This window comes from Equus quagga, chromosome 1 (genome assembly GCF_021613505.1).
Source record: "Equus quagga isolate Etosha38 chromosome 1, UCLA_HA_Equagga_1.0, whole genome shotgun sequence".
NCBI classification, from domain to species: Eukaryota; Metazoa; Chordata; class Mammalia; order Perissodactyla; family Equidae; genus Equus; species Equus quagga.
In genome coordinates, this window is record NC_060267.1 from 88,918,176 (window position 1) to 88,931,029 (window position 12,854).

At 55.5% G+C, this 12,854-nt stretch overlaps 1 protein-coding gene across 3 annotated transcripts in view; it reads right to left on the reverse strand.

Annotated features, from left to right (window-relative positions):
- Positions 1–15: 15 nt before the first annotated feature.
- Positions 16–12,854, reverse strand: part of ENG (endoglin) — a 34,871-nt gene continuing 22,032 nt past the window's right edge. For all 3 annotated transcript variants that reach the window (XM_046665131.1, XM_046665122.1, XM_046665114.1), the window contains 13 exons: positions 12,528–12,668; positions 9,765–9,930; positions 8,931–9,096; positions 8,515–8,641; positions 7,878–8,052; positions 7,507–7,646; positions 4,582–4,719; positions 4,318–4,356; positions 3,667–3,783; positions 3,171–3,422; positions 2,159–2,213; positions 971–1,072; positions 16–844 (listed from right to left, as the gene is read on the reverse strand). In XM_046665131.1, the coding sequence (XP_046521087.1) occupies positions 720–844; positions 971–1,072; positions 2,159–2,213; positions 3,171–3,422; positions 3,667–3,783; positions 4,318–4,356; positions 4,582–4,719; positions 7,507–7,646; positions 7,878–8,052; positions 8,515–8,641; positions 8,931–9,096; positions 9,765–9,930; positions 12,528–12,668 (1,743 nt within the window). In that variant the 3' untranslated portion in view covers positions 16–719. The remainder of the gene's footprint in view (positions 845–970; positions 1,073–2,158; positions 2,214–3,170; positions 3,423–3,666; positions 3,784–4,317; positions 4,357–4,581; positions 4,720–7,506; positions 7,647–7,877; positions 8,053–8,514; positions 8,642–8,930; positions 9,097–9,764; positions 9,931–12,527; positions 12,669–12,854) is intronic.

The following is a 12,854-nucleotide window of genomic DNA, read 5'->3' on the forward strand; positions in this document are numbered from 1 at the left end:
CAGCCCAGCCCAGCACTGGTTTCATGGTCTGATTTATTGATGATTAATATATAGGGGTGGGCCCAGGAGAGGCAGCCTGGCCACTCCCCATCGGCTGCCTTCCTGATGGGCTGGGAGGGAGGGGCTCTCCATGTGGCAATGGCAGGGAGGAGCTGGGCTCCCTGGTTCCCAGGCTGGGCAACACTAGGCTTCTGTTTCCCCTGCCAAAGTTGTGCCAGTCCAAGTGTGGATGCTGCTGGGGCCAGGTCCCGGTGGCTCTGGGCTGACCTTCCGTTCCCACGGAGGAGGCACTGTCGGCCTGGGTGGGCTGGGCAGAGTCTGTTTCAAGTTCTCACCTCCCACCCAGAGCAGGTCACGGAGTGCTGGATCCAGGTTAAAGTAACAGGGTCTTGGCTTTCTACAACAAGGTGGACATACAGGGCAGTGGTCTCTCTCTCCATGGTCCTTGGCTGCTGTCCCCCAGGCCCACTGGGTTTGAAGGTTCTGTAGGGTGGGGTGGGGGGACCCCAAGGTGTTCCAAGCTGGTGCCCCCGCTGGCAGCAGGCCTCTGAGAGGGAGGCAGGAGGGATGGGCGCAGAGGGCATGGTCCATCCTTGGTCGAGTGGAGGGGTTGGGATCCCAGGGTGAGTTCATGACCAGTGGTTCCCAGCTGGTGGCTGCTCAGTCTCTCCTGCTGGGCGAGGGCTCGCTGGGTGGCCCCCAGGGCTCCGGGCCGGGCGCTACGCCATGCTGCTGGTGGAGCAGGGGGTGCTCTGGGTGCTCCCGATGCTGTGGTTGGTGCTACTGCTCTCTGAGGAGGCCGGAGCAGCCACCGCCACCACGGGCTCCCGCTTGCTTGGGGGACCTGGGGGCAGGGGCGGAGGTCAGGGCCCCGGCCAGGGCTCCCCACTCCCTCAGAGGCTTCGCCAGACTCCCCCAGGTGGTGGTGGAGGGGTCCTGAGCACTCATTGTGGGGGCCTGGGATACTCACGCGTGTGCAAGTAGATGTACCACAGTGCGGCGGTGAGCAGGGCCCCGATGAGGAAGGCGCCAAAGGTGATGCCCAGCACGGCGGGCAGGACCAGGGTTTTGCCTGTGCAACCGAGGGAAAGAGGGCTGCAGTCAGCACTGCTGCCTCCTCCCTGGCCCCCGTGCCGTCCCCCTACTGTTGTACTGGCCACGAGCACAAGTTTTGGTGCCAGTCCCAGCTCAGCCACTGACCCTGACTTCTCTGAACCTCAGTCTCCTCATCTAGCAAATGGTTCATGACACCCATGCCTGGCATGAAGCTGTGACCTCTGTGACCATCCACCTAGGCCTTTTGGGCCGTGCCTCTGCCTCCCAAGGCTGATGGAGATGCGTTTTAGGGAGGACGGATGGTGTAATCTGGGCAGGGAGTGTGTGGGGCCTGGGAGTCCAGAGCCTGTTGCGCCCCGCTGTGAGGTCAGTCCCTGCCCCTCTCTGAGCCCTCTGCCATGGTAGGGATGGGCCAGAGCACCTCTGAGCGCTCTTCAGCTCAGCCCTTGGGTTTTCTCAAGCCTCATTCCCTCCACACTCCTGATTCCTATGTGACTACAGGCGAGGGAGCCTCCCTTTGGGCCTCTGAGTTCCCATCCATGCAGTGGGGTTATTAGCCCTGCTCTCTCAGTCATGGGCTGGAAGTAGGGGCTCTATCCTGGCCCAGGTCAGGTGGCAAGAGGGGGGTGCCACCCCTCCTCTACTCCCAGTGTCACAGACTCTGCTGCTTGGGTGGGGCCAGGGCCCAGGGGGAACTAACAAAGAAGCCAGAGGGTGCTAGGCTGAAGGAGCATCTTCCACACTGGGGGCCTTAAGGACGGTGAGACCAGCACCACCCCCAGGTGTCTTCTATCCCATCCAGACCTGCCTCTGGTGGCCCCATCCCCCCAGCACGGTCAACCAGCAATTATGAGGATGGAGAACAGCCAAAGGCCTGGGATCCCGTCCCACAGGGTGCTCAGAGCACAGGCTGGCCATCTAGAAGATGCAGCTGTGGTCCTCTTCTAGGCTGCTGGGAAGCCCTTCTCCTGTCTCCCCTCCTCCAGGGCTGGTCTCTTTGGGGTCCTCCCTGCCGTGTGCCTAGGCCCCATCCCTCTGGGCCGTCCATCATGTCCCACTCTGACCTCAGCCGCTGGCACCCCAGAGAGACCAGAGAGCTCACCAGGCATGCCAGGGCTGACGATGTTCAGGCGCATGGAGACAGTCTTCTGGACTTCCTGGGGGAGGAAGAGAGAGCGGTGTGTGACACCGACTTCAAGAGGAAGCTTCCAGGCTTACTCCCTGGCTCTGTGACCCTGGCCTGTCACAGCCCACTCTGCAGCCTTGGCTTTGAATCTGATCCTACCATTTTCTAGCTGGGAGCCCTTGGACAAGTCCTGGGACATCCATGCTGTGGGAGGGTGTTGGGTGGACAATCTGGCTGCTACTGGAACATTTCCTGGGAGTTCCTGGGAGACCCCTGACTCCCACGAGGATTGTGGCGGTACTCTGCGCTACAGCCGTGATGCTACAGCCGTGACACTACAGCCGTGACCCTCGTGAATGCCTTGGAGAGATGAGCCAAGTCAGCCCGGAAACCCAGGTTCTCTGTGGCCGCAGGGAAAGGCCCACTCAGGAGTGGCCCCAGATGCTGCTTTAGGTTCATACAACCAGAGAGGTTTTTAATCCCGGAGACTCTTCTATGTGCAAGGGCCTGGGGGTGACTGTGAGTGTGTCTAGGGCTGAGTGCCTGAGAATGGAGATCCACCAGATGAGGAGGCGTTGTGACCAGTAAATGCAGAAAATCAGAATGTTGTGTCCTGTCTTAAGCCTCTCACCTGAGGGCTCCAGTTTACTGAGATTACATTGGCAATCATGCTACTGGATGGATGGATGGGTGGGTGGATGGATGACTGGGTGGGATAATGGGAAGATGGATTGATGACTTGGGGGGATGGTGGGTGGGTGGATGGATGGACAGTTGCAGCTGCATATTCTACCAATGTCCAAGACACGGCAAAGCCATGAGAAGGCTGTAGGGCAGCAGGAAGAGTGCCCCTGGACCACATGCCTGACTGTGGCTCTGCCCTTTGCCAGCTGGTCCCACATCCTCCTCGGCTGTCACATCCTTTCCTGGAAACCTCAGACCCAGGAACCCCCCCCTGAAGCTGGGCCTGGCTCAGGCCCCCACTCACCTGGGACCAAATCCTGGGATACAGGGCTATGGTGCAGCTGAGGGTGCCAGTCTTGGGTGTGGGCACCATGTAGCCACGGAGGAGGAAGCTGAAGCGCATGTCACCCTCAGGGCTCGGGGACAGCATGCTCACACAGCTGCCCTTGGCTGTGTGGCTCTGGATGAGTTCCACGGTGTCGGTGTCAGGCCCCAAATCCAGATGGCAGCTCTCCAGCTGGAACACATGCTCAGGGATCATTGGGGACACGCTCACCTGCGTGGGTAGGGAAGGGGACGAGGCACGGTCACTTCCTCTTAACCCTCCACCCTACCTGCTCTTGTGAAATAAGCTAGATTCATTCTAGAATTCCGGCCCCTAAGCCCTGACAGTCGAAGGAAAGCCATAGACCTGCCTGGAGCAAATGAGGAGGAGGAGGTGACATTCCAGTCATCTCTTTCTCCCCTCCACCATGTCCCGTGCTGGCTCCCTCCTTCCTCCAGGAAGTTCAGGTCCATACCTGCACAAAGCCCTGCTGGCCCAGCTCGATGGTGTTGGAGGCCTGGGCGAAGTGCGGGCTGAGGTAGAGGCCCAGCCGGAGCGAGAGGCTCTCCGTGTTGACGCAGTGCACCTTTTTCTGTGGGAGAGCGGAGGAGACTTGGTCAGTCTGGGTGGCGCCCAGCCAGGAAGGAGAGGCGTGGGGGTGGGAGCAGGAGGAGTGGCCCAGAGGAGCTGACCCACCCTCATCCTCACTGTTTTTAAAAAAACTAATGTTTATCAAGAACTCACTCCGCACCAGGCCTGTGTGAAGTACTTTCCATGCCTCATCTCAGTGACTGCTCATAAGCATCCCCATGTGGAGAGGGGGGTCCTTTCTTATGCCGCTGCTTGGCCTTGGGGCCCAGACATGACCTTGAGGCCCAGAAAGCTTACGTGACTTGCCCAAGGCCGCACAGCTGGTATACACTAGAGCCCTCTGATTTGAGAGGCTGAGAATGTAACTCTAAACAGTACTGCTCCCATTGCACAGAAGGGGAGACTGAGGCACGCTGGAAACACATGGCTTGCCAGGATCAGGGCCTGAGTTTCCTGAGGCCTGCTCCCTCCCAGAACAGGAAGGGGCCTTAGGACCCCAGACCAGAAGAGTTGGCATGATGACCATCCATCTCACCCGCTGTGGTGATGAGCTTGACAGGAGGTTGACGACCACCTGCAGGAACAGAGCCAAGGAGCTGGTCAAGCCAAAGAGGACCCCAGAGGGTATCCCACCCAACACACCCATTTTACGGATGGGGAGACTGAGCCAACCAACGGCTAAGCTTGTCTTGTCTTCCTACTGAGCCCCACACCTCATTCTCCCAAATGCCCCTCAGCCTGGAAGATCACGGAGGCACCAGCTCAGCTGCCCTGATAACTCTCCCGCCCCAGCTCTTACCTCATTACTGACCACATTTTCCGTCACTTTCATGCCACAGTTGGAGTAGGTGCTGCGCAAGACAAGGTGGTCATCTCTGTCGTCAGCCTGGCAGCTGGAGTCCCAGAAGGTCAGGCTCATGACGGTGCAATGCAGACTCTAGGCCAGGGTTGGGGGGGCCACTGTCAAGAGGCACCAGGCTCCCTGGGGCCTGTCTGTCACACCCCAGCACCAAGGACAGCCCATAACCCAGGGGTCCCAAATCACAGCCATTCCTCCCCTCCTTTCTCCAGTTTTGGTAGATCTCATCATCATATACCATTTAAGACAATACCTTTCCTGAACTTGACTCACTTTCATACCTAGCCTTATCCTAAACAATAAGAACTGTGACATCATTAGTTTGATTTGCTACTTATTATATTTCTTCCAATAAAATAAATAGAGAACTATTAAAATTAAAAACATTCACTGGAGTGCTACACGTAATCATCGCTCACAGTCCCGGGGGCATGCAGACCCCACCAGCATAATCCGATCTCGCACCACAGACTCTTAGACCTGGGATCAGCAAACTTCCTCTAAAGGGCCACACAGTAAATAGGTTAGGCTTTTTGGATCATGTGGTCTCTGTTGTAATTACCCAACTTTGCCTTCATAGCCCGAAGGCAGCCATAGATAATATGTAAATGAATGGGTGTGACTGTGTGCCAATAAAACTTTATTTACAAAAACAGGCAGCGGGCCATCGTTTGCCTCTCCTGTCTTAGAATAATCAAATCTTAGAATTTCTCGGTCACACTCTTAGGGTCAAAGAATCTCAGAGACTTAGAGTTGAGTGGACTGTTGGGGGTCCCACTTGAGCCCAGGGAGCTCACATCCACTCCTCCAGAAGGCCCCTCCGGCCTGCTGCTCCCCAGGCCACCCTAGGAGACATCAGCTCATCAAATGCAAATGGCTCTGGGTGAAGCCCCAGTGACACATGGGCCTGGAACCCAAACTCTGCACCCTGACCACATTTCATAAGTCGATGAGAGGGCAGTGTGCTCTGCGTCTGCGGTGAATCTCTTCAGACACTTTTCTTTGTGTTTTCTTCCACACAGACATACGTACTCAGAGAAAATGTGTGGATCTTGGTATTTTTTGTATTTTTAACAAATGGCATCATACTATCCTTCATGCTGTGGCTTAGTTTTCTTTCCAGACAATAAAGATGGAGCTTCATATAGGCCCCTATTCCCCACACTCCCCAAAACTTCCACAAGGACCTAACCACGGAGTTCAATGTCATTCTGAAAAATCTCTGAGAACATGGATGAGTTCAAGGCTCTGGCAGAGAGATTTCCTGCCTCCCAAAGGCCAGAAGAAGTCATAAAGGGGAAGATGGGAGGCTAGGATGGCCCGATGTTTGAAAATGTCTGAAGAGTTAAAAACTGCTATAGCCAAAATTTAAAACCAAACCGGGAAAAATGATTTCAAAAAGAATGATGGACCAGGGGCCAATATTTTTTTTATGTAAAAAGCTTATAAAAATCATCAAGAAAAAAACCAAGCCGGGGCTGGCCCCGTGGCCGAGTGGTTAAGTTCGTGCGCTCCGCTGCAGGCGGCCCAGGGTTTCGTTGGTTCGAATCCTGGGCGCGGACATGGCACTGCTCATCGGGCCACGCTGGGGCAGCGTCCCACATGCCACAGCTGGAGGGACCCACAGCGAAGAATGCACAACTATGTACCGGGGGGCTTTGGGGAGAAAAAGGAAAAAATAAAATCTTTAAAAAAAAAGAAAAAAACCAAGCCACAGTGATAAAGAGCCTTAGGTTCTCATCAGTCACGTGGAGCCAGGCCCACACTCACTAGTAATCAAAGAAGTATCAATTCAGACAAGAATCGAATACCACATGCCACGTCCCACATGGGCAAAGGTTTATTTCAACCAAAATAATAGTCTGGAGAGAGAGAGTCAAAGTGCTCTCAAAAGTCAGCAGTGAAAACTGAAATCAGCTTTTGGAAAGCGGCCTGTCAGCATGTATCAAAACTTCCAGAATGTTCACTCATTTTGGCCCAGCAATCTCACTAATGTGGAAATCTATCCTAAGAAAATAATCCTATGTAAAGATAAGCTTTGTGCACAGTGACATTTTCTGCACATTTATAATATTACAGAATTGGAAACAAACTAAATGTCTAACAAGGGAGAGGGAGTTAACTATGGCATGTCAATATAATGGAATAATAAATTATTAATAATTATTATAATATATTAATAATTATATATTACATATAATTATATATTGATATATAATATAACATATATTATATTATATTATATATATTATATATTAATAATTAAACACAATATTAAGTCGATATGGCCAAGTTCTAAAAATATGTTAAATGAATATAGCAGGGGAGAGACAAGTGCATCCAATATGATTACACCATGTAAGAAATATACAAAGAAAACATTCCAGAAAGAAACACATCAAAATGTTGGTAGCCGCTGTCTTTGGGTAGGGAGATTGCGATTTTCTTCTTTTCTAATTTTTCCACATATTTAAGAAGGCTGTGCTATTTTTATAGTAAGATCCTTGCTCTTCAACCAGGCAGAGATCACATTGCGTAGATACACTGCTGAGGGGCCATGCAGCTCAGCCTGCATTTAGAATTAATAATGACGACTACCCAGCATCTATTTATGGAGTACTTACTGTGCACCACATCTGGCTTGGTGTGTCAGACCTTAATTAATTCTCACCATTAAGCCTCAGTTCTCTCACTTGTAAAATGGGGTAGGTACCATTATCAACCCCATTTTACAAATGGGAGAAGTGAGGCTTGCGGAGGGATGTGCCTGGTTCTCCTGCCTGGGTTAGGACCTCAAGATTCTCAGGCTAGAGGAGGGACCAGCTGCCCATGTCAGCTGGACCGGAGGGGTAGGGCTTCCCTTACCGAGATGAGCTCTTTCTTGAGTACCAGAGTCATGACGTCATCGGAGCATGTTGGCTGGATCAGGGACATGAGCAGCTCCTGGTTGCAGCTCTTGGGAGGGGTGGTCTGGACCGGCATGGGTGAGGTCTGCAGCCCACCGCCTGCAGGGCAGCAGAGGCAGGCCGGCGGACAGTCAATGCGTGTGCCCTGTGCACTAGGCACAAAGCACTTCTATAGCTAGCTACTCCTTGTCCCCGTGCTGCACATGAGGAAAATGGGGCTAGAGAGGCTGACGCAGCTTGCCTGGCTCACACAGTGGTGCGGAGTGGCAACCAATCCAAAGAGAAAGCAAGGAAAGGGAGGAGGGCAAGGGAAGGGAGCCGGGTGCTCACCGCAGCTGTGGGCCTGCAGAGAGACGTCACTGGCCAGAGGGAGCTCCACATAGGATGCTACGACGCTGGCGTTGAGCCTCTGGGCCTCCTCCAGCAGGCCTTCGAGAGTATCTGGGAGCATGTAGCCAGGGATGTTCCTCTCTGGAAAGATCTTCAAGGTGTATTCACCAGTGGCCTAATGACAGGGAGAGACGCAGAGCAGGGAGCCAGAGACACAGTCAGGGGGTGCACAGCTTGGCCTGGACCCACAGGCCAGCCAGGGTTCTGCCACGTCTCACTGTTCTCTCCTTTGCTCCTGCTGTTTCCTCTGCCTGGGCCACCTCCCCTCACCTACTGGCTCCTGTTTGTCCTTCAACTTAGCTTGGGGTTCACCTCCCCAGGAACCTTCGCTGACCCTGTGGGCTGGGTGAGGGGCCTCCCTAGGGGGTGATGGAAGGTTTCTTGGAGGAGGTGCCATCTACGTGCAAGGTCTAAAGGAAGAAAAGGTTGGGCACAGAGGAAGAGGGGGGGGGGGCAGAGGGATCACGGTCTGTAAAGGCTCAGGGCTGCGGTGCCGGGGCTGGGAGTTCGGGCTGTCTCTTTGGGGAGCCTTGGCGAGGCCTGCGCGGGGCTGTCTGGGTCACAAAGCAAGACTCACCCAGAACTGTATGTTGTGATTGGCGTCGATGAGCCAGGACACGTAGGGTGGACCCTGCAGGATGAGCACGGCGTCGGGATCCCCCGAAGCGCAGCTCAGCTCCACCTTCACGGTCACTGTACGGCGCCTGCCGGGAGACAGACCCCCCCAAGTCAGCGCAGGCGGGAACGCGGGCTTGGGCGGGGTCTGACTGGGGCTGGCCGGGTGAGGACAAGGCCTGGAGTCTGGCGGGCAGCGGCTGCGCTGTTACCGGGTCCGATGCAGGTCTGCGGGATGAGCGTGGGAATGGGTGGGGCTTGGGCCCATGCTGGGGGGCGCCCAGAGACAGGCGGGGGTGACTAGACTCTACCTGGCCCGAGGCGGGACGGGGCGGGCCTTAAAAGGGGCGGGACCCGGGCGGGGGCAGGCTCCCCTACCCGGTATCGCGGCCCGGTAGGACCCTCAGGATGTGAGCCTCCTTGTGGCCAGCCACACCTTCCAAGCGGCAGCCCCGGACCGAGGCCCCGGCGCGCGGCTGCCATTCGAGCGTGTGGCCCATGTCCACGTGGGGTTCGAGACTGCAGGAGGACGGTGCCGTCTGGGCTGTGGAGACAAGCACACCTCAGTCCCCTCCCAGAGCAGCCTGACACCTAACACAGAGGCCCATCCTCACCCACAGTATAGGTGGGCGGGCAGGGTGGAGCAGCAAAGTGGAGGCATCAGAAGACCCAGGTTCAAATCTCCCCTCCACCACTTACTGCCGAGCGACCCAGGGCAAATCCCCTGGCCTCTGTTTCCTCATCTGTCCACACGGGGTTAAGAGAAGGGATGAACCCCCTGCACGTGTCAGGGTGCAGCTGGTTGCAGCAGCACACCACCCCATTTTTATAGCATGCACCACGACCTGAAGTTATGGAATCTACTTATCTGTCACCTCCCCACCACAGGGTCTGCTCTGGGAGGGCAGGGCCTGAGTCTGTCCCCACTGAGTCCCTAAATGCCTGGCATAGTAGGTGCACAATAAGTGATAGCAAAGCGCGGTTTTTGTAGGTCAAAAGCCAGACAAACAGCAGCAGTTTCACACGGTTCAATCTAACATCTGGTGCAGGAGTGGGTACTGTCCCAATAGAGCACTGACTTGCTATGTGTGACCTGGGGCATGTCACGTCCCCTCTTGGAGCCTTAGTGTCCACATCTGAGGAATGGGCCAGAGGAATTCAGATTCCCCCAGAGCTGAGTCCTGAGCCCAGAGAGGCTGCCGGGAAGCTGACCTTGGTCCAGACGGAGGAGGACGCTTTCGGGGTCCTCCAGCTCGGCAGCAGAGGCAATGGGGCCCTTTTTACTTGCCCAGTTGAAGAGCTGCCTCTTGCTGGTGAAAGGCGGCAGCCCAGTGGTGTTGACTCTTGGGGTCTCTTGGAAGATGATCAGTTGGGGGTCCTGGGGAGACAAGTGGAGGCTCAGGGTGCTATTCTGGGGCCTGAATCCCCTCTGCACCACGCAGGAGGTCAGGGGGTAATTTGGGGAGGCAGCCAGTTGGCTGAGCAGAGAAGGCCAGGGCTGAGAAGGCTGAGGCTGGTGGATCTGAAGTCAGCCCAGAGCCCCCTAACTAGGGCCCCCCCAGAGCCAGATCTGCCACACTTCCTTTCCATACCTGGGGGGCCGAATGGACGCACACCCATGTTCATCCACCTGTCCAAACATCACCCCCACCCCTCCAAAGTCATCCTCATCCAACCCACACTTATGACGTCATGTGGCTACTGTCTGCTCCCCCCACACTCTAAGGGTCTGTGAGGAACAACGTCGCCTTGCCCATCCCTGCATAGCAGGCAGTGAGAAATATTTGTCTGACTTTGTGGCGGGCCCAGTACTAGGGATCCTGGCATGTCAGCTTCACCATGACACCTGGCACACGGCAGGTGCGTCCTGCACCTGGGAAGGGAGGAAGGGAGGAAAGAAGAAATGGATGAATAAAAGAATGAATGAAAGATGAACAAGGATGGTCCCCGCCCTGGGGGACCTCACCATCCAGAAACTAACCATGCATCGAGTCTGAAACAACAGAAGACAGAGGATAGTATTTAATAAGAAACAAAGGAGCGAGACAGGTCCCCTGGATGGACAGGGACAGGAATCTTGGTGGCCCCAGCACCTCGCTGCCTACACTGCCCATGCCTCAGGAGAGACCCTGGTGGGCTGGGGGAAGGAAACAGGGAAGACTTCCTGGTGGAGGTGCTCTGTTGAAGCCAAAGGATTCAGAGGAAGCTGTTGGGGCCACAGACTCAGTTTGTGTCTCCAAAGCCAGGGGCACTGCGCTGAAGCAGTAGCAGCATAAGGGCTTCAGGCTAGACACTAAAGGGGACTGCCTGAGAGTGGCAGTAGGCAAGATACCATAGAATGATCCACCTAGAATGGAGCAGGGCTTTAACAAGGGGGCAAAGTGATGAGTGCCTGGGTGAGGAACCCAGCCCTGTGATGGAAGGGCTGGGGCAGCGGTTTAGAGCTGGAGAGGTAGAGGGTAGGCTTTACCCAGTCTGACCCTCAGGGTCATGGTCTGTAAAACGTGGATGTCACAGGGATAGAAGGGCAAGGAGCTTGTCAATGGATCGCCTGGCACTTCGCTGGGTCCGGCACAGAGGCCCGCGCCCCCAGCCGGGCTGTGGCCCCTCCGGTGGCAGTCACATTCCCGCTCCAGAAGCTGCAAGGGTATTCTCAGTCCTGGGAGGAAGGCGAGGCTGCTGCCAGAGCCCCTGGCTGCTGCGACCTTCCCGCTGGCCCCAGTGTTTCATGTTCCCTGCGTCACCCAGGGCCTGAACCGCCGGAGGTCCAGGAACGGGAAGCGGGAGGTGGGGAAGAGTCGAGGGGCAGGAGGAGCCCTGGCAAGGCCTGACCCTCCACGGGGCCTCCATTTCCCCCATGGGAGCAGAGGGATGTACCGCATGGGGTCAGCCCAGCTCGGCCCTCCAGATTGGCTGGCTTTTCTCGCTCCCCACCTTCTTCCTGGGGGCTTTCAAGCTGGCCATCCCCCGTCTGTCTCTGTGCTGGCCCTGCTGCCGCTCTGGATTCTTCATCGCCCACCCCCACCCCCAATATCTCTCTGTCCCTGGGCCTGTCTCCCCGGCAGCCCTGGCCTGCGGTCTGTCTTCGGGTCCCCAGCTCTTCTGCCTCTCCTCTGTCCCTGTGTTTCTCTGAGTGTCTGTCTGTCCTTCCCAGAACAACACGCCTCTTTCTATTTCCATTTTTCTTTCTGTGTCTTTCTCCCCCGTGTTATCTTTGCTCTCCCCCACAGGCTCTAACTCTCTCCCCTCTTCCAGCTGCTTTCTCTGGCTGTAAACAACAGCGGCTCACATCTGGGGGCACCTCCCAGGGCCTTCCCTGTGGAGGAGGCCATGCGGACAGTCCATCCCACCTCCTCCAGCCCTGAGCACCCTCCCTGTGGGTCCCAGCCAGCTGACCTCCTCTCTCTGGTGGATGTTCTGACACTTAAAACTTCAGTTTTTTAAAAATTATTTTTCTCCAATGCAGGCTGTGTTAATTAGAGCAAATCTTGCAAATTCAGCAAAGTATAAAGAACAAAATAAATGTCTCTCCTAATCCCACTTCCCAGCCATAACTACTCTTAGCGCGTTATCAGGTTCCCTCCTGACTCTTTTCCTCTATACTTCAATATTTTCAAATATGTGTCTTATAACTTTTTCAAAGATGGTGACAAGGTTTTTTATGGGATGTCATCGAATCCAATTCTCCCACTGGATAGATGGGAAAACTGAGGCTGGTGAGAGGATTGGAGTTGGCCGGGGCTGCCCATCAACCTGACTCCCACCTCTGGATTTGGACTTTTTACCCCAGACCCTGCTGTCCTTTGGGTTCTCTCTGTCAGGGCCCCATGGGATTCACCAGTCAGGGCCCTGGGAAATAATGTCAGAATGAAAAAGGGAAGCAGGGCTGCTAGGGCGGGAGACCCTGGCCCACAGAGATGGAGAGCAGGTGCACGGCCAGTGCCTCAAGCTTGGGGTTGGAGGTAACACACTCACGTAAGCCAGGTGGAGTGGGATTCCTGGGGCCTCCAACCGCACAAAGGCAGTCTTGTTCGTGCTGAGGACCAGGAGTGCCTCTAGGGGCCCGGTGCCATTTTGCTTGGACCTTTGGATAGTCAGCGTCAGCTCTGACACATCCTGGGGTCGGGGCAGGAGAGAGAGACACACACACACCAGTCAGATTTGCATAGGCTGTGCCACCCAGACCCGTAGTGACGACTCATTTACCATCAGCTCCCACTCCACTCTCCCTGCTCGGCTTGTCTGCCCCTGCCTGCCAGCACCCAGCACAGTGCCTGGCCCTTAGGAGGTGCTCAGAAAATA